Below are 18586 nucleotides of genomic sequence, written 5' to 3'. Positions count from 1 at the left end.
CTCAGTTCTGCTACCTTTTACAAATTTGAAGACAATTTTGTCTACCTCCAGACTTTTATCTTCCACATGTCTGGTCCTGGCTGCAAGACTGCTCTAGACTTTCTCCAACTGGTCTTCAACACATCCCATGGTGATAAAGCTAGTAGCCACCTTTGTCACCAAAAAAATCCGATGTGAGACACAACGTAAACCTGTGCATAAGAAGCCTCCCTGTGCTCTCAAGCCTCCTGCAAGGACTGAAACACTATTAATTCAATGTCTCTTCAAAGACCAATTACTGTGCAGACTGAAACAATGGACTTGGGCTGAATATCAAAAACTATTGCCTTGGGGTAGAAGTACAGCAGAGCACAAGGCTGAAGGCAGTTCTGCAAACTTCCGCCACAACAAGAAGACATTACTCCTCTTTAAATCGTTAAGTTTGCCACTAGTTGTTCCCCAATCTGGATTTTTCAACATTTCAAGAAAAGGGGAATTTCAGACTGTACAAAGTACCAAATCCTAAATAATACTTGAAAAACCAAAAAGCCAAAACATCAAACCAAAATGCAGGATGCAGGATTGCAAAAGAATGTCCTGCATCACTGACTTCAAGACCTAGTGTCTGAAATATAATCCTATTCATAAAACTGATATGGCTCCATCTGACACCCAATTTAAGTTGTTTCACTACCCTTGGCAGAAGACTGTTTTCATAGGTCTGCAGATTGCATCAACAACATACAGTAGAACCAAGCTGCAACGTGACCTGAGAATAGCAGGGCTGGACTTTGAAAAGGAAGCCACTCACTGCGGAGATAGACAGGCAAGGCACTGTAGGGCAGCAGTGGGATTCAGGGCCTGAATTCAAAGATTAAGACGAGTGGGGGCTCAGGGCAAGATCTCTACATGTGAAGATACCTCAGCCATATTGAAAACTCAATGTCTACAATGACAGGTTAAACAAACCATGTAGCAGGCTGTGTCTCTGGAAACAAACATCACTATTCAGGTAACGAGAAGAGATTCTCAAAGAGAAAAACACTATGCAAAACAGCATCAAATGAGACGATGTATTCTTTTCCTATGTTAGCCTACTGAACTTAGCACAAGTGACAGACCATTACTGCCCCCCCGACAGACACATACAACTCCTTTTAACAATTCCAGTGGTCAAGGAGCTTGTTTAGTTGTTTCCAAGACATATGTTGCACTATAAAAAGTGGAGCACAAAATCACCTATTTTCACAAGTTCTATTCTATTGTCTTACTTCAGGATGCATTTATGAAAACCTGCAAGAATATTTAACTCCTTACAGCAACTTTGTGCACCTACAATTTTATTATCTTCTTCAGATTCCTGGTGTTGTTGCTTTTGTGCACAAATCTCTTTTCATGGGGAATCAATTTGCACACGAAGAGATTTTCAAGGGAACAGTTTGCTGCTTCCACCCCCTCAACACTTTTAATGGCACAGAGTCTGGAAAAAAGAAATCTTAAAAGGCTTTCCTAAAATAGAATTTATAGTTCCTTTCATCTTCAGAATGAGGCACAGGCCCAGGAAGGCCAGCTCCCAGCACACAGTCCCAGGCTTCAGTTCCTGGGCATCCCTTTGCAAGGAAGGGCATGACAGCTGTGTTACAGCTGGCCACTAAAATTTGACCGTAACTCCTAAGAGCTGGTATAACAGTAGCACATTCCATATCTAGATTTGGGTTCTGCCCTTCCCACATTGAACAGTATCTGATGTCTGAACGATTTGGCTGCTTTCTCCTATCCCCGACCTGAGAAATAATGATTACACCAGCAGTAAAACTTCACACTAAGCACCCACTGCACAGTTTCCACAAAGCATGAGTGGAAAGGCCTTTCTCACCTGGGAATGCATTTATATCAATGACTGCATGCTGCCCAGTCTGATTGTTAATGATGATATCAATTCCAAAGAGGGAAACTCCCAGAGCTTGCCGCAGTGCCTTAGAGATTTCCCGGATGACGTCATCGTTTGGCCGCTCAAATACTCCTTCGATTTTATCCAGCTATAGTGGAAAAAGACACATTATAAGGGACTCTGAAACAGTCTTTTTAGTGGAAAGTTTGATTTTTCAGAGGTTGCCAGGTGCATATCCACCAAATCTAATTGCAGAGAACCAGTGGCATGAAACAGAGAAAGACACCAAAGAGAAACTGCTTTCATAATTCAGAATTCCTCCTATATTGGAAGTTCACCTGCTCTAAAGCACCTAGTTCTTTGTCTTCATACTGGTGCAGCTCCTCGAGAGACAGAGCAGTGTAGGAATGAATGGAAAATCAGACTTGCTATTTTAAGAACACCTTGAAAAACCATATACAGCTGGCATGTTTAACCCTGTGCTGCAAATATTCTGGATATCATTCTGTTATTTCAATGTAGATTAAGGCCTATGTTACAGAGATGATAGGACAGACTCCAGCTGCTAGTTTAATCTGAGCCACACGATACAACTCAGCTGGTGTCTTCAGGGCAGAGGCTACTTCAAAGGGCATATCTTTTATGTGGGTTTTCATGTATAACTAATTCTATAAATATTTATTACAATAAGTAACTCAGGTTACTTATGAGTGGAAGATGTTGATTTTCTTCACTTTTTAAACAACATGTGATTCAGCAGAAGTATGCCATTATGCCTACAGAAGTGTGTATGAAGTGTGTACGTGTATGATAGAGATGGCAGGTAAACCACAGGAGCATATACTCAAGTTTGAAAGTATATTTAGCCATAAATGGATTTATGACTAGCACAACTACCGTTTTAGAATTTAGCATGCCTATCAGTGTTCCACACAACTTAAAATTTAATCATTGCCCCCTATGAAACTACTCCCCAGTAGAGCTTGTGAAACAGAAAAGAATCTGGAGACTCAGAGATTGAAAGGACCCAGTCCTGTAAAGTGACCTTCTCAGCAGTCAAGTGCCCGAGAACTTGTTAGGATTCATACGTGCAAAGCTTATTAAAAGGACTGGTAATGCAAGCATGAAACTGTGCAGCATGCTAGCACTGCTGGACTCGGAAGACACCCAGAAATGGCTCTGTGGTCATAGCGCTTGGGCATGCTCACACCACAGACCGCTACTGGCCCTCTGTGGCCCTCTCCAAATGCAATTGCTCTGCTTGAATTTTCACCATTTGTCTTTCCTCACAGAACTGAGTCCTAGAAGGATGATTTATGCTTATTAAGCTCTCTGGACAGGAAAAGGCCAGGTATTTGCATTCAGAACCTCCTTCTTCCCTTTGCCTAGATTAGTTCTGGGGAGTTTAGGCCTGGCAAGCAGCACAGCCCTGCTGCATCAGTGCTTCCTCACCAGAGCTCGGTAAGGAAAACCAGAGGGGGACACAGTCATGCTGGTTCGTTGTACCAAACAGACCTCAGCCTGCAACACAGAAGCAGACAACTTGTGAAGGAGAGTCACTAGCTAATGCTTCGATAAGAAAGGACTAGATAGCTTTCCAGCCGCGCTAGAGGAAAAAAGACCAAGTGTACTTACTGCTGTTAAGACAGATGAGGATTCTGGTTTTGAAACATTGTGGCTGTTGAAAAATATTGATTCTCTGTCTGGAATGAAAAGCAGGTTGTAAATAACTTTATACCAGATTTTAATTTCCAAAGGATTAGTGCAAGGAACAGTAGATGGCACTGCAGCCCTGTCAATCTAGTCTTGATCCCTACCAGGCAGTCCCCCGCCACCCACCCCACCCACAGGACCTCTCCGGCCTGGCACTTAGCTGCCTGCACAGGCAGGGACCCACGGCCAGGTCACCCACTGTTTTTGGACCATAGATAAATAGAAATGCACAGGGTTAATAAAAAATCGGTTTCCTTTCCTTCACCAAAGCCAATTATCGAAGTTCAGTAAGATAATGAAATTCATTTCTACAAATTTGCCATACTCAAAGTGACAGTTCCAATGGGAAGGCATGTGATAGAAGGAGAAGCTGCATTCACCGCAGGCAATAGATCGATAGCACCCAGGGTACAATGAGATCCCCGTGAACCTGGGGAAGGCAGAAGCCACTAACATACTACAGTGGAAACCCTGGGGAGCACCTCCTTCCCCACACCCTCTATGCTGCAGGTTTCAGTGGTGGGGAAAAATCCACCACAAGAAGTCTCCTCTTGGGATTCCCACCGCAGCAGACTGATGGCATCGTACAGACAACCTGCATGGGAACACATGGACCAAAGTCTCAGCATGCAGGTAGTACCAGCAAGACAGTATTTCTGCTATGCTGGTCTCTCTGAGTGCACATTTAAGACCAGCCACAGGGACACATAGAATAAAGATGGGGGGAGCTGTGAAAAGCAAACCCAAACCCACTCTGCAGTCTGACACCACCACATACTCTTCTTGCCTTGCCTCCCGTTCAGAAAGGCCCTGTCCTTTCACACAGTCAGCTCCTGGAGTGCCTCACAGCCACCAGATCTGCTTAATCGTCAGATCTGCCTAGACAGGTGCCTGTGGCATGACCCCCTTATACTCTCCTGATGAGGGTAAGAAAGCCAGACACTTTATCCTCATCTGCCCACAAAATTTATTTTATGTGGGCTTCCAGACAACTTTCGAGTCTTACACTAACAGATGAGACATTAGCTACGGCCTTTTTAGAAAGACACCTTAAAATTTTCCTTTCCAGCGGTATAGCCCAACTGTCCTAATAGTTTATACGAACACAGATTCTGGCCTGCTTAATTTGATCAGGACATAGAGCAGACCTAAACGTAAATACAGACATACATAGCTACAGACAAGGACTTTTACCAGGATCCTACTATACATATACTAAGAAAATACGTATTTCCGTGCAGAATGCAATGGTGAACATACATGGACATACTAAGATCAGCAGAAACCACTAGGAGAAGTGACAAGAAACTGGCACTTGTTCATTCATCTCCTTTAGTCTGATACCTTCTCTCCTCCCATCCCCACCTCCTGGATTTGTCCAGTTGCAGGTAGATCATGCTCCCATCCGTCTGCTGCTAGTTCCTTTTTGCTTCTGATGGGTCACAGAATGCAGTTGTCTGGAAAGGAGCTTTTTTCTCATAAAGGAAATTTAAGTAATCTTTGATGAAAACCTTTCAAGTTCTGCTTTCTAGTCACATATAGGAGGATCACTGTCCTCACTGACAAATCCATTCCTCCTTCCCTCCAACACAGCTGGTATCTACAAACCAAAGGACACTTCCCACCAACACTGGGCCTCACATGAACAGAGAGGTTTGTTTAGGGGAGAGCACAAGTAATCTTTAATTTAAACACACATACATAATCAAGGTAAAAATAAGGAGAGGAAGTTCTGAAATGATGGAATCCAGGAAATTCTCTCCAAAGCACATTTATAAACAAACTCCGGAAAAAATGACACATGAATTTACTGTGAAATGAGAGAATTTCTCTCCCTCTCTCCCTCTCCAAATGACATAAAACACTGTTTCTAGCAGGTAAGACTCAGGTTACCATTGCATAAATATTTACTATACAAATGTCATTCGTACTTATTCCAGAGCAGATGTGTAAACTCCCTTCCTATTGAAATAATACAGAAGAGGAAACATGGTATGTAAGAACCAGCTGCCTTCACTTCAGCAGCCATTTCAAAGACATTTTTCTTTTGAGCTGTTTGCTGCCAGGGCTTCAAGAACTGACATTTCCATTTAAATTGGCACAACGTACCTGAGATTCCTGCAGAGAAGTTCTTTAGAGATGGTCTTTTTACCACTGTGTAGGATTCCCCAACCACAAAGACTTTATACAGCACAGCATTGTGATTGATGAAGCTCTGAATGACGCAAGGGGGGCGAACAGCTTTCAGGCCCTCCTGGTTGAAGATGATCGCCATCTGGAAACACGTACACAGAATCACACAGAATCACTAAAGTTGGAAAGGATTTTCAAGACCATCAAGTCCAACCATTAATCCAGCGTCACCATGTCCCCTAAACCATGTCTTGAAGCGCCACATCCACACGTTTTTTGAACACTTCCAGAGATCCCGACTCCACCACCTCCCTGGGCAGCCTGTTCCAATGCTTGACCACCCTCTTGGTGAAGAAATTTTTCCTAATATCCAATCTAAACCTCCCCTGGTGCAACTTGAGGCCATTTCCTCTTGTCCTATCGCTGGTTACTTGGGAGAAGAGACCAACACCCACCTCACCACAACCCCCTTTCAGGTAGTTGTAGAGAGCGAGAAGGTCTCCCCTCAGCCTCCTCTCCTCCAGACTAAACAACCCCAGTTCCCTCAGCCGCTCCTCATAAGACTTGTGCTCCAGACCTCTCACCAGCTTCGTTGCCCTTCTCTGGACACGCTCCAGCACCTCAATGTCCTTCTTGTAGTGAGGGGCCCAAAACTGAACATAGGATTCAAGGTGCAGCCTCACCAGTGCCAAGTACAGGGGCACGATCACTTCCCTGCTCCTGCTGGCCACACTATTTCTGATACAGGCCAGGACGCTGTTGGCCTTCTTGGCCACCTGGGCACACTGCCGGCTCATATTCAACTGGCTGTCAAACAGCATCCCCAGGTCCCTTTCCGCCGAGCAGCTCTCCAGCCACTCCTCCCCAAGCCTGTAGCATCGCATGGGGTTGTTGTGACGGAAGTGCAGGACCCGGCACTTGGCCTTATTAAACCTCATTACAGTTGACCTCGGCCCATCGATCCAGCCTGTCCAGATCCCTCTGCAGAGCCCTACACACAGTTGTGCACAAGTCTTTCAATAATTTCATGCTTACCCACCACCTGACTAGCAGTGAGGGAGAACATCTACTGGTGGATATATATTGACCACGTGTGAATTCCTTCTCAACAGCTAGTCCTATTTCATTAGGTTTCTTTTCACTGACACACAACTCTCCAAACACTACTGGCAGTGCATCTTTCATTTTCAATCAACATTTTCTTCTCAGCTCTTTGCAATTTCATTTGCTGCTTTTAGTTAGGAAGCTACTGCAACTGCAGGTATAATAAAAGAGTAAAACATTTGACCAACACAGATGACAAAGTTTGTATTGAATACAAGCATGTATCATGAGAACTGAAGGAACAGCTCTGTGTACTAACTATAAGAATTCTTCCCCACAGCTCTATTTCCTGTGGTTTGGTTCAGTCCAGTTGCAATGGCCTAAGCACCAGGGTTTCACCCACATCATCAGAGAACTTTTTTCAGACTCTACCAGTTCTTACTGCTAGCACAGGCCAGTCTAATGATTTTCTTGGCTTGGTTTCACCCCATTACTCCAAATGGATAGCCTTCTTGAAGGGACTAGAACAAATATGCCCAAAAGGAAGGCATTTACAGGGCCTGAGTGACGAACAACGGCAGCCTCAAACAGCACAGAAGAGATGCTGGTAGGTGCACAGAAGTACTCTGACAAGCCAGCATATCTTCAGCACGTGTTGTACTGCTCTTCCCATCGATCCCTCCATTACCATGCTTACAGGCATATATAATTATCATAACTGCGATGCCCCCTTTTGCAGGTTTGTTGTTGGAGTATGGATGCTGCCATGGCTCCTACGCAGAACCAGCAGCAAGCACAGCTCTGGCACAGGTGATGAAATTACCAGGGTGCCCCTACACAGCAGTGAGGATAAACTTTGGTTTGTTCCCCATCCTCAAAGCCCTGAAAAAGTTATGCTCTAGTTATCTGAATACTGACCTCTCTTCATTACTCCAGTGATGCTGGACCCTGTCACCCGCAGTGGCAGTAGGGCATGTTGGTAGTCAGATGAATGCAAATAAGGACTGTTCAAGGCCAGAGAACCTGAAGTACATTTTATCTTCCTTTCCTCTGGGCAAAACTCCCTCCCACAGGTAGGGACGCTTTGGTTAGAGCACCTTCCCCCTCTGAAGCACCTTGAAGACAACAGCTAACCATCCAAGCCTTGAGCCTGCTGCCACCTCAGTCAGTGCAGGATGCACAAGACTTACCAGAAAAGTTCCTAAGCTCTGAAACACGGGGTTTTTTATGCCTGTTAATATTTTCTCACTGGCCTGCTTGGGCCTACTGTTTTATTCAGGGTGCAGGACAGCCCAGAGAGGCTAAGAGACTTCCTCTGGGTCCCACAATGACTTCACAGTGACATACTGAATAAAATTGGAGCTTCCTGCCTCAGCACGGTGCAGATGAGTTACACTGCTTGCTTGCGCTTTCCAAATGCTTCCTGTAAGCTTTCGTGCTTTCTGGGATTAGCTGTATCTTAGTGAAGTCAGGGTCACTGGAACGATTTTACAAGGAAACTTTACCACTTTGTGCTTTCTCTCATATATTGTATATGATCAGCTGCTCATTTGATGTATGCTGTACTTTCAGACTGGATTTTTTCTAATACCTTAGTTTGTCCCTGTAATAAAAATAGTAAATATAACAGGTTTTGTTGTTCAAAAACATAGCCATGGCAAATAACAGTGATTAAATATTCATAGTTAAAAGTCTGAGAACATCTTTGTTTTTATTCCTCCTTATCTGGTAGACCACATCAGATCACATAATTGTCTGCACGCATGCACAATGACTCAGTAGATTAACATTCTCTGAGTTCAAGTCAATGCATGCATTCAATACCTACCTGCAGCTGATATTCTTACTCCGTCTCTATTATACAAGATGCTATCTATCTGCTGTCTGGCAGCACAGAGTGAATTTTTGAGTGGTGACAACCTGTGCAAGAAACCTACTCTAACCAGCAGAATTGTCCATCAAGATGATTCACGGCAACAACATCATACCTCATTTGTCTCTCACTGGTGGCAAGAAACACTGGTCTCTTACTCCTCCTGTGTAGACTGTTGTTGTTATAGTATGTACAACATCATACTGGCAGGAACTGCGCTGTTCCTATAGTGTTCTCTTCAAATATTTGTTAGTTAATCCACACAAACTAATATAAGATGAGCAGGTACTTATCATCCTATTTTAGAAGTATGGAAACCCAGAGAGTTTATCTTCTCAGCACAGAACTGACCTAGGCTACTGGAAACCATGTGAAATGTCTCTTCTGCAAAGCTCTGTGCTGACAGCCCCAAGGACTAGCACACAACCCACAGTGTTGCATTATGCTGGTTCACTGCCATGTCTCATGGTTTTTAGCATGCATGATTACAGATCCAAGAATTTGCTTGCAGGGTGCACTTGCTCTTTTTCATCTAGCACAGACCTGCTGTGTCTGGCAGTAACATGGGAACAATACTTTATACCATCATTTCCAAATAGCATTCCTCATGATAAATGCAGAGGTCGTTTGAAAAGAAAAACATTTGGCACCAAGAGTTTTTACTGACAACGTCCTTAAGGAATTCAGTCTCAAATAACACAGTGATTCTCTACCTTTTCATTCCTGTCTGCTCAACACTTAGAAAAAGAGTCATTCTGGACACATTTCTTCAGGTTATGGGTCTCAGTGATGTCTCACGGCAGCTCTACCAAAGGTCAGTTATGTTCTGACCTGCTGGCAGCCAGGAAGGACAACTTTTAAGCATCATCTCTGTTCAAGTCTAAAAAACAGGTGCTGGCAAAGTGGGGTTCAAGCGCTGAGCTGGCCGACGCAACTTCTAATGCAGAGGCCATGTAGAACTGTGGGACACCACAAGAATTCTAACTAACAGCACCTTGGCTTAACTAGCTCATGTTTTCACTGAAAAATGTGGAGTCTGCCAGCCTTGGCAGGCCCAAACCCAAACTCAAGCCTGCACCTTCAGCTCTCCCTGTTAGCCAGTACTTGAACTTTCTGAATAGTCACCTTATGAAGAAAAGCAGGTTTCTACTCAGGCTGTGTTCTAGTTCCAGTGTCAGCTCTGCAGTGGGAATATCTCTACAGAAAATGAAGTGATTTACCAAAAGCCAGAGAAGGAGTCATTAATGCAAGAGGCAACAATTTCTTGCTTCTAGACCTATGCTCCATCTTTTAGACAGACTGTACTGTAAGCAGAGTTTTTATTCTGCGCTTCCCTTGCCACTACTGACCGTAAGATAGCAATTATGAGACAGTTCCTCTCTGATCATAAATGCACTTTTGGATCACTCCTGAGAACTCAGCAACTCCAAAAGTGACTACTACTACTAACTATGTGAAGTACCATGCAAGACTTCAGGCTTTTTTCCAGGGATCCTCCTAGGCTCTACTCATAAGCTGCTGTGATAAAGCGCAGCCCGCAACCATATTTTAGTCTAATTTTTGCTCAGAAAATGGAACTCTGGCAGGAGGCTGAAGTATGTCTGCACTGTAGGAAAGAAGAGCAAAGAAAGATTCACCAGGGAAAAGGGAAGTCCAAGCCTGACTGGACAAGCACAGAAAGGTTCATGGATTTCAGGTTGCATTTGCAGAGGAATTCTTGACAGAAAAATCAGCAGGGAAGCTAGAGTCTTAAATTCATGAACAATCCAGTCCCCAAGTGTTCTCCGGAATAATAGCAAAAATTTTATAGTGGCTGCTCCAGCAAACTAACAGGACTGTCTGCTGGCTTGTAAAATGATCCAAGCTAAGGCCTGCATGAAAAATCTCACTGCATTTTTAAAAGGAAGTGGTGGTTACTCAAGATTTCAGCCATAGCCATTCTGCTCATCTAGATTTACATTTTACTTAGGGCCTTCAGCTCTCAGAGATGCATACAGCAACATATTGCATGTTTCAGGAGCAGCTGGGGAACCTGGAATGCTGACCACGTTGTTAACAAAGGAAGCCAGGCATTAGGAGAGCCAGCAGTGAGGGCTGGTTTCTCAAAACTGAGCTGCAGTAAGCAGGAAGGCAGGAAGCACAAATGGAAAAGAATTAAAACAGAACTCGCCTAAATTTAGAGGAATCTAGGTTCATAGGGAATGCGCTCCTTCCAGGAATACACAACCATTTTAAGTGCAATTGTCTTACGGGAAAGAGGGAACGCAGATAGTTCTACCAGCCCTATTCTCCCCACAGCTCCAACTGTGTTATTAGAAGTGAACATGCCTGGAAACCATCTCTATTTGCTACTTCATTCCCTTCAAGGTGAGGAACCAGCTGCTTCATCTGCAGCACAAAACCATTTCTCACCTGTACCAATACATGTTGGAGGAGAAACATGGTGGGGTGGAAACATCACATAGTGTGACCTCCCACCAAAGGACAGGCTGAAGGAGATTACCTGCAGACAGAGTTGACTGGACACTACAAAATGCTAGAAGCACGTGGATGATAGAATCTAGAAACAGCTACGAAGAACTTCCATGTCAAGAGGTTAACATCGTATTTAACTCCATTTCAGATAAATCTGAAAAAATACTGGTGTAATTAAACATGAGGGAGAGGCAGGGGAAGTGAAGTCATTTGGGTATAGCCCTCATTCTGCCTACTACAGGATTGGAAAGCACCAGTCAAACCACCATGGGGGGACTGGAAGCAGGAGGATAACATTACAAAAGTTTTTTAACTCACCTCATGAGAGTTGGTTCCATGGGCCACTCTGGTTTTACAAACTGGGCAAATAAAAAAGAAAAAACAATGCACCACTGAAACAGGACACACAAAACCCTTACAAATCCATTCCCACCCACACGTTCAAACACTGGAGTTCACCAGAGCAAGGCATTGGCTGTACCAGATACCAGTGACAGTCTCTACAATCACCACAAAGCTTGGCTTGCTCCAAGCCCTACTCTCTCAACTCCTCCCTGTAACTAATGTGCAAGCAGGGGTCATTATTAGGACTGGACAGAGATGCAAAGCATCAGCTAAGAAGTTAGTACCAGTACCGGTATTGCCATACTGCCTACTCAGAGGGCATCTCCACAAGTATGTGATTTTGCTTGAGGTTGGAGCTACTTTACAGGTACCACAAAACACCACTGTACTGAAAACAAGGGAATGGGGACACAGTGGAAACCGCTTCTTTTCCTACCTCCCTGTTTTTGGGGAGTAGCAGGAAACCAAATGGGCTGAACCAAACTAAGATACAACATATTTTTTGCAGGCAACCATAGAGGGGGACAAAAAACATAGAAAGAGCCCAGCAGTTCTTCTTTCTCCTTCATATTCCTTATCTGCTCTGTATATCCTGGTTCTCGTCTCCATCTTAAAACCAGTAAGAGGAAAGAAAGAACATGCTCCTGCATTATGAAACCAGAGAAGAGCTGAAGACCCTGAGACCCACCTGATGACTAGAGCTGGTATTATTTGTATGTTAAGCAGAGGACATGAAAACTTGCAAGTAGTGAGGGGGTGTGCAGGACAAGACTTCTTTGGGGGTTGTTGGAAGAGTCAAATTGCCAGGAAGCTATGAAAGCCAGATGACCTGCACTAGAGTCCAAACTAAGTTGGTAACTTGAAATTTTGGAAAGTAGTATATGATGTCTCACAGACACATGCTCTGGAGAGCAGGAGCATTTTTAAGGAAAAAAAGCGAGAGAGGAGACAGAAAAACCACTCCCACAATATCATGTTATACTAATTTTCAGTGTTATTTTTTAATTTCATTATCATTTAGAGGGACAGAGGGACTGATTCAGGCCTTCTGAAAATACAGGCTATGCTGCTGACTACTGAGCACTAGCCAGCCTGCTTGAGTGGACAATGTTCATGGGTGAGGAAGGGGGGGTCAAAGCCATTCAGTGGCCTTTAAATTACTGCTTCACCATCTAGCTTCAGGAGACTTGCCTCATTTGGGAAAGCGACGGCAGGGAGGGCAAAACTTGCTTCTTCCACACAACTTTACCTTTGAACCTTACAAACGAGGCAAGCACCAAGGGAACAAATACCAACTAACTGATTCTGCTCACTTTATACTGCAAGGAATCAAATAAAGGAATTAATTCAAGCACAAGCCCCACAATGAAACTTGCTACAAAGCACAAACAGTTTATAGCAGCTGTTTGAGGCTGTGGGCCTTTGGAGCCTGCTGTCTATGGTAATTTTTACACTCTTTCCTCTACCCTGTAAGATTTTATTTGTAGCCTGGACCAGGGACAGGGAGGGGTGGGTAAAAAAATAGGGCAGTCATCAAGGTAGTAATTTTCTCAAGAAAAATAAAGAATGCAGCTGGCAGGAGAAACTTCTTGCACAAGTTTGGGACAAGAAGCTAACTTTATTAGAACTATTAGCATTTCCCAGGAACGCATGTTTACTGTAGCGAGGTGTTTAAGTAAAGAACCTCAATAAAAGGCAGACACTTTGGCAATGAAACCCACAGTCCCACAGTATGCTATGTCTTGGGGGATGCACGTGCAATATTCAGAACCTACTAGAAGCATCAAGGAAAAGCCCATGTACATACTGAATGGGAATGCCAGTCCATTCTTTTCTATAAGCTGCAAGGTATCTTCTCCACAGGCGCTTGTCAGCTCCATAAAGGGTGGTGAACAGATCCTCTCATCTGCAAGACAAAAAAAAGACTCAAATGGAGATGAGGGGTTTAGCTTCTCAGCTGCATCATTACCAGCTCTCTCCATACTAACTGCTTCTTGATAGTCAGCTTTACTTTAACAGTTTGATATTAAAACACCAGAAAGATTATCAGCCAGGCCTGAATTTGGGTTTCTGGAAACACTTCAGAAGATGAATGGCACAACTTTCAGATAATCTAAATAGAACTATAAAGCATGTATTTTCACAATTAGGCAGCAAAAATGATCACCTGCTTCAGAATACGTAGTTGCACAAGACTTAGTGAAGTGAAAAGCAATTGAGATCTTTGCTCTTAACATTATGCCTTCAAGCATAATTTTCTAAAGCATTTTACAAAAACCTGAATGGTCAGCAAGTGTGGCTGGAGTAGGCTGTCTCACAAAGCCATCACTACTGTAGGGCCCCTTGGGTGGCAGATTCCAGTGTGGATTCACTTCAGACAAGGTGCCAGCCATGTAATACATCCAACTGTCCACTGGGACCTCTCTGCATGAAAGCAGTGCCCATTTGGTCTGGCAAAGCCAGACTGCTGAGACACTGAGACACCTTGGCAAGACTGCCAAGAACTTCTGAGAACTCCGGCCATTAGCAATACTGTTGCTACAAGAAGATTTCTGCGAAAAGACTATTTTCATGCATCCTAAAAGGAGCAGAAAGATTGATGCTTTGAGGTCAACCTCTACAAAGCTAAACAAAACATCCCAGACTTCAAAGCTTTCAGTTCACTGCTATGAAAACAGAAAGCGGCATCCAAAAGTGACAGGTATTGTAATATTTACAAGCCTTTGCCAGAGCAAAAGTTCCTTAGTTGGATGAATTTAAGGAATCAGATTTAGTTTACAGATACTCAGGAACAACTTTGGCTTGGCAGCTCTACCACCAATATGCATAAGGCTCACAAATAACTTTGCCTTCAGAGTGAGATGCAGAGGGACTTACGGTTCCATCTCACTTCCCTCTTTCTCTCACATACAAACAGGAACAGGAGACAGGGAGGATTCAGCGTTCCTGCTGATGACATGATACTTGCATGTGGAGATGAAGGAAGAGGCAAACAGTAATTTCTTTGACTTTGTACTTAGAAAAGACCACCTGGATCAACAAAAAGTAGCAGAGAAGATTCTTAGCATCTCAAAGTGCTTCTGCTGACTTTGCACAGCACTGGCATTTTCTCCACCAAGAAAACAATTCTAGCTCACTGAAGCCTCTAAAACAGACCATTAATTCACAGCCAGACCTGAGGACAAACAAACCATTGCTCAACCCAAGATTTCAGTATGGCCTACAGCTAGAAAGCTGCTGCTCTGAGTTTAATTGCACACACTGCAATTCTGAAGGTAGCTGTAGGTTTAAAAAAAAGTTTTCTAGCTGCCAGCAACGAGCCTCTCCTCCTTCCCAGGGTAGCAAACACATGATGAAGCTTTCTCTCATCACCAAGCTCCTGCTACCACAGTGACAACAGTCTCAGCACACCTCTGCACTGAGGTCCAGGACAGACCTAATTGAATGGCTGAGGGTCAATCTCAATACTGTTTTACATCAGCATGGAACTACACCATACAAGTCACAAAGTGCAAATGAACACCCAGTGGTACATTGAACCCTGCCCTCTCCTCCTGTCAAGGTAAGTTGCTTTAGCAGGATCTCACTGAGCTGCTGGACCCTTGGCTGCTGTCACTGCTTCTTCACAAACCAGTAGTGACCAGTCACCATGGGAAACCACTGCCAAAAAAGGACAACAATAAATACGCAAACAAATAAACATAAGAGTCTAGAGATGAGAATGGGCAACATGAGTCTGGCCCCACTGCTGACCACTGACCTTCGTATTGACACTACAGCCGAACTCTCCAGTCTAAAACCAAGCAATATTCTCATTTGCGTCAGGGAGCCTTAGTGGGGATGAAGCACTTCTACAAAAGCAGTCTGAGAACTATTAAATTCTGAGGCCACAGCCATGGCATGCCTCCCATGGAGCTGCATTCGCCATGCACCACCGCTAGCAGAACTGACTCTGTATGTGTGTCAGGACACAGCGCTGATATAATCCAGAACACGTGCAAGGAGCCAGCCCTGTCACTCTTCTGTCGTTGGTACTCAGCTCTGAGCTGTGCATTGGGATGCCACTGACTGGAAGAGACTTCTTCTAAAACAGCAAGTTAGTAGAAGACTGTGCCTCGTCTTCCACCCTTGGCTACATACAAGTGCCCTTAGTTCCCAAGACACTATTACAAATGCAATTTCTATGCTTTCTACTTTGGACCTGAAACTAAAACTCAGGCACTTCCTATCTCCCTTTGGGTACATACATTGAATCACAGGATAAACAGATAATTGTAATTATTAACCCTATTTTCATGCAGTCTTTGCTGAACTGCAGATATCAGCCGGAAAAATCTCTCCATAAGTCAAAGGACTGCTGTGATACAAGAGGCTATACATTTTTATAGGCAACACTTAAGAGTGGGATTTCTTTCTTTTTCTAAGTGCCTGGTAGTGTCTCAGAGACCTGCCTTTGAAATATAGCCAGGACTCCAGGTGGACCATGTCAGGTCCAGAACTGTCAACTTAACAGCAACAAGAAATACTCTTCAGATCAGGAGAGGGTTCAGCTCTCACTTCAGATGAGTACCAAAAGTATCTGTAGCATTTTTGTTGTTAGAAACAACACACCATAATTAAATTTAAAAGTCCAAATGCTGTCACTGTGTTCCTCCCCCGTCTTTGTCCTCATTTTTATTGTACGCCTTGGCAAAAACTTCATGGTGTCTGCTTTCAATATTGTCCTTAAGTTATTCTCCCTTTTCTTCAAGATTACCTGATCTTATAGGGAGCTCCCTCTCCCCTCTTTTTCACTTTCTGCGTTTTTTTCTTTCTTCTTCTCTATGCCAGTCTCTTTTTCAACTGTCATTTCCGTTCTTCCACTACTTACACTTTATCCCTCCACCACCTTTGAATGGAGATCATGGCTGGGATCACATTCATTGCAAATGCAGGGGGAGCATTTGCAGTGGGACCTCTGAAGACAGCAGGGAAGCTGGCACTAACAGGTCGTGGGGGACAGGCAGCAATCACCTCGCTCCGCACAGCGTCGGGGCAGTCAGCTCTGGCACGTCCTGCTCTGGGGTGAGCTTTGTCAGAGTGTTGCTCCATTCCCATGGAGCAGTAACATTATTACAAAGGTGGAAAACATGACTGATGAAGGCCAGTTTACCGGATGAGTAGCACAGCTAACCAACAAGAGAGAGGTGAAGGAGCACTCAAACCAGGGTGTGGGTGCCAAAGAGGGGACTATTCTGGATGAAGTTCAACAACAGTGGCAGGAGCAATGCGATGTGAAGATGGGGAAGACGCAGACTAAAGAAGGAAGTATAACACGGCAGAGAGGAAACAATCTGGGAGGTTCCTGGAGTGTGTGGAGGATAACTTCCTGACGCAGCTCGTGAGTGAGCCCACCAGGGGAGATGCCTTACTGGACCTGCTGTTTACAAACAGAGAAGGAGTGGTGAGAGATGTGGTGGTCAGAGGCCGTCTTGGGCTTAGCAACCACGACATGATAGAATTCTCAGTTGTGAGGGAAGTAAGGAGAGGGGTCAGCAAAACTGCTATCATGGACTTCCGGAGGGCAGACTTTGGCCTGTTCAGGTCACTGGTTGAGAGAGTCCCTTGGGAGACAGTCCTGAAGGACAAAGGGGTCCAGGAAGGCTGGACAGCCTTCAAGAAGGAAATCTTAAAGGCACAGGAGCAGGCGGTCCCCATGTGCCGTAAGAAGAGCTGGCGGGGAAGGCGACCGGCCTGGCTGAACAGGGAGATTTTGCTGGGACTCAGGGAAAAGAGGAGAGTTTATCACCTCTGGAAGAAGGGGCAGGCAACTCACGAAGAGTACAAGGATCTCGTTAGGTCAAGCAGGGACAAAATTAGAAAGGCAAAAGCCCAGCTAGAGCTCAGTCTGGCCACAGCCGTAAAGGATAATAAAAAATGTTTTTACAAATATATTAACAACAAAAAGAGAGGCAAGGAGAATCTCCATCCCCTACTGGATATGGCGGGGAACATTGTCTCCAAGGACGAGGACAAGGCTGAGGTACTTAATGCCTTCTTTGCCTCAGTCTTTAATAGCCAGACAAGGTATCCGCAGGGTATTCAGCCCCGAGCTGGAAGATGGGGATGGAGAGCACAATGTACTCATATCCAGGAGGAAGCAGTCAAGGACATGCTAAACCATCTGGACACCCACAAGTCTATGGGGCCTGATGGGATCCACCCGAGAGTACTGAGAGAGCTGGCGGAGGAGCTTGCCAAGCCACTCTCCATCATTTATCAGCAGTCCTGGTTAACAGGGGAGGTCCCAGAAGACTGGAGGCTTGCCAATGTGACGCCCGTCTACAAGAAAGGCCGGATGGAGGATCCTGGGAACTACAGGCCTGTCAGCCTGACCTCTGTACCGGGGAAGATTATGGAATGGTTGGTCTTGAGAGTGCTCACAGGGCATCTGCAGGACAACCAGGCAATCAGGCCCAGCCAGCATGGGTTCATGAAAGGCAGGTTCTGCTTGACCAACCTGATCTCCTTCTATGACCAGGTGACCTGCCTAGTGGATGAGGGAAAGACTGTGGACGTTGTCTACCTGGACTTTAGTAAAGCCTTTGACAGCGTCTCCCACAGCATTCTCCTGGAGAAACTGGCGGCTCGTGGCTTAGACAGGTTTAGTCTTCGCTGGGTGAGGAACTGGCTGGATGGCCGAGCCCAGAGAGTTGTGGTGAACGATGTTAAATCCGGCTGGCGACCAGTCACAAGCGGTGTTCCCCAGGGCTCGGTTCTGGGGCTGGTCTTGTTCAATATCTTTATAGATGATCTGGATGAGGGAATTGAGTGCTCCCTCAGTAAGTTTGCAGATGACACCAAGTTGGGAGGGTGTGTTGATCTGCTTGAGGGTAGGAGGGCTCTGCAGAGGGATCTGGACAGGCTGGATCGATGGGCAGAGGCCAACTGTATGAGGTTTAATAAGGCCAAGTGCAGGGTCCTGCACTTCCGTCACAACAACCCCATGCAACGCTACAGGCTTGGGGAGGAGTGGCTAGAGAGCAGCCCGGCAGAAAGGGACCTGGGGGTGCTGGTTGACAGCCGGCTGAATATGAGCCGGCAGTGTGCCCAGGTGGCCAAGAAGGCCAACAGCGTCCTGGCCTGTATCAGAA

The 18586-nt window shown here is 44.9% G+C and overlaps 1 protein-coding gene across 1 annotated transcript in view; it reads right to left on the bottom strand.

The window, feature by feature from the left end:
• ITPK1 (inositol-tetrakisphosphate 1-kinase) overlaps positions 1 to 18586 on the bottom strand; it is a gene marked incomplete at its 5' end in the record, with an annotated part of 149037 nt that overhangs the window by 4371 nt on the left and 126080 nt on the right. Inside the window, 5 exons of the mRNA XM_081999822.1 lie at positions 1856 to 2018; positions 3506 to 3573; positions 5693 to 5858; positions 11427 to 11467; positions 13261 to 13359. Of these exons, the coding sequence (XP_081855948.1) occupies positions 1856 to 2018; positions 3506 to 3573; positions 5693 to 5858; positions 11427 to 11467; positions 13261 to 13359 (537 nt within the window). The remainder of the gene's footprint in view (positions 1 to 1855; positions 2019 to 3505; positions 3574 to 5692; positions 5859 to 11426; positions 11468 to 13260; positions 13360 to 18586) is intronic.

The sequence above is a fragment of the Phaethon aethereus genome (assembly GCF_964289735.1).
Source record: "Phaethon aethereus genome assembly, chromosome: 5".
NCBI classification, from domain to species: Eukaryota; Metazoa; Chordata; class Aves; order Phaethontiformes; family Phaethontidae; genus Phaethon; species Phaethon aethereus.
Note: the sequence above shows the minus strand (reverse complement) of the source record. Positions and strands in the feature narration are given on the sequence as shown.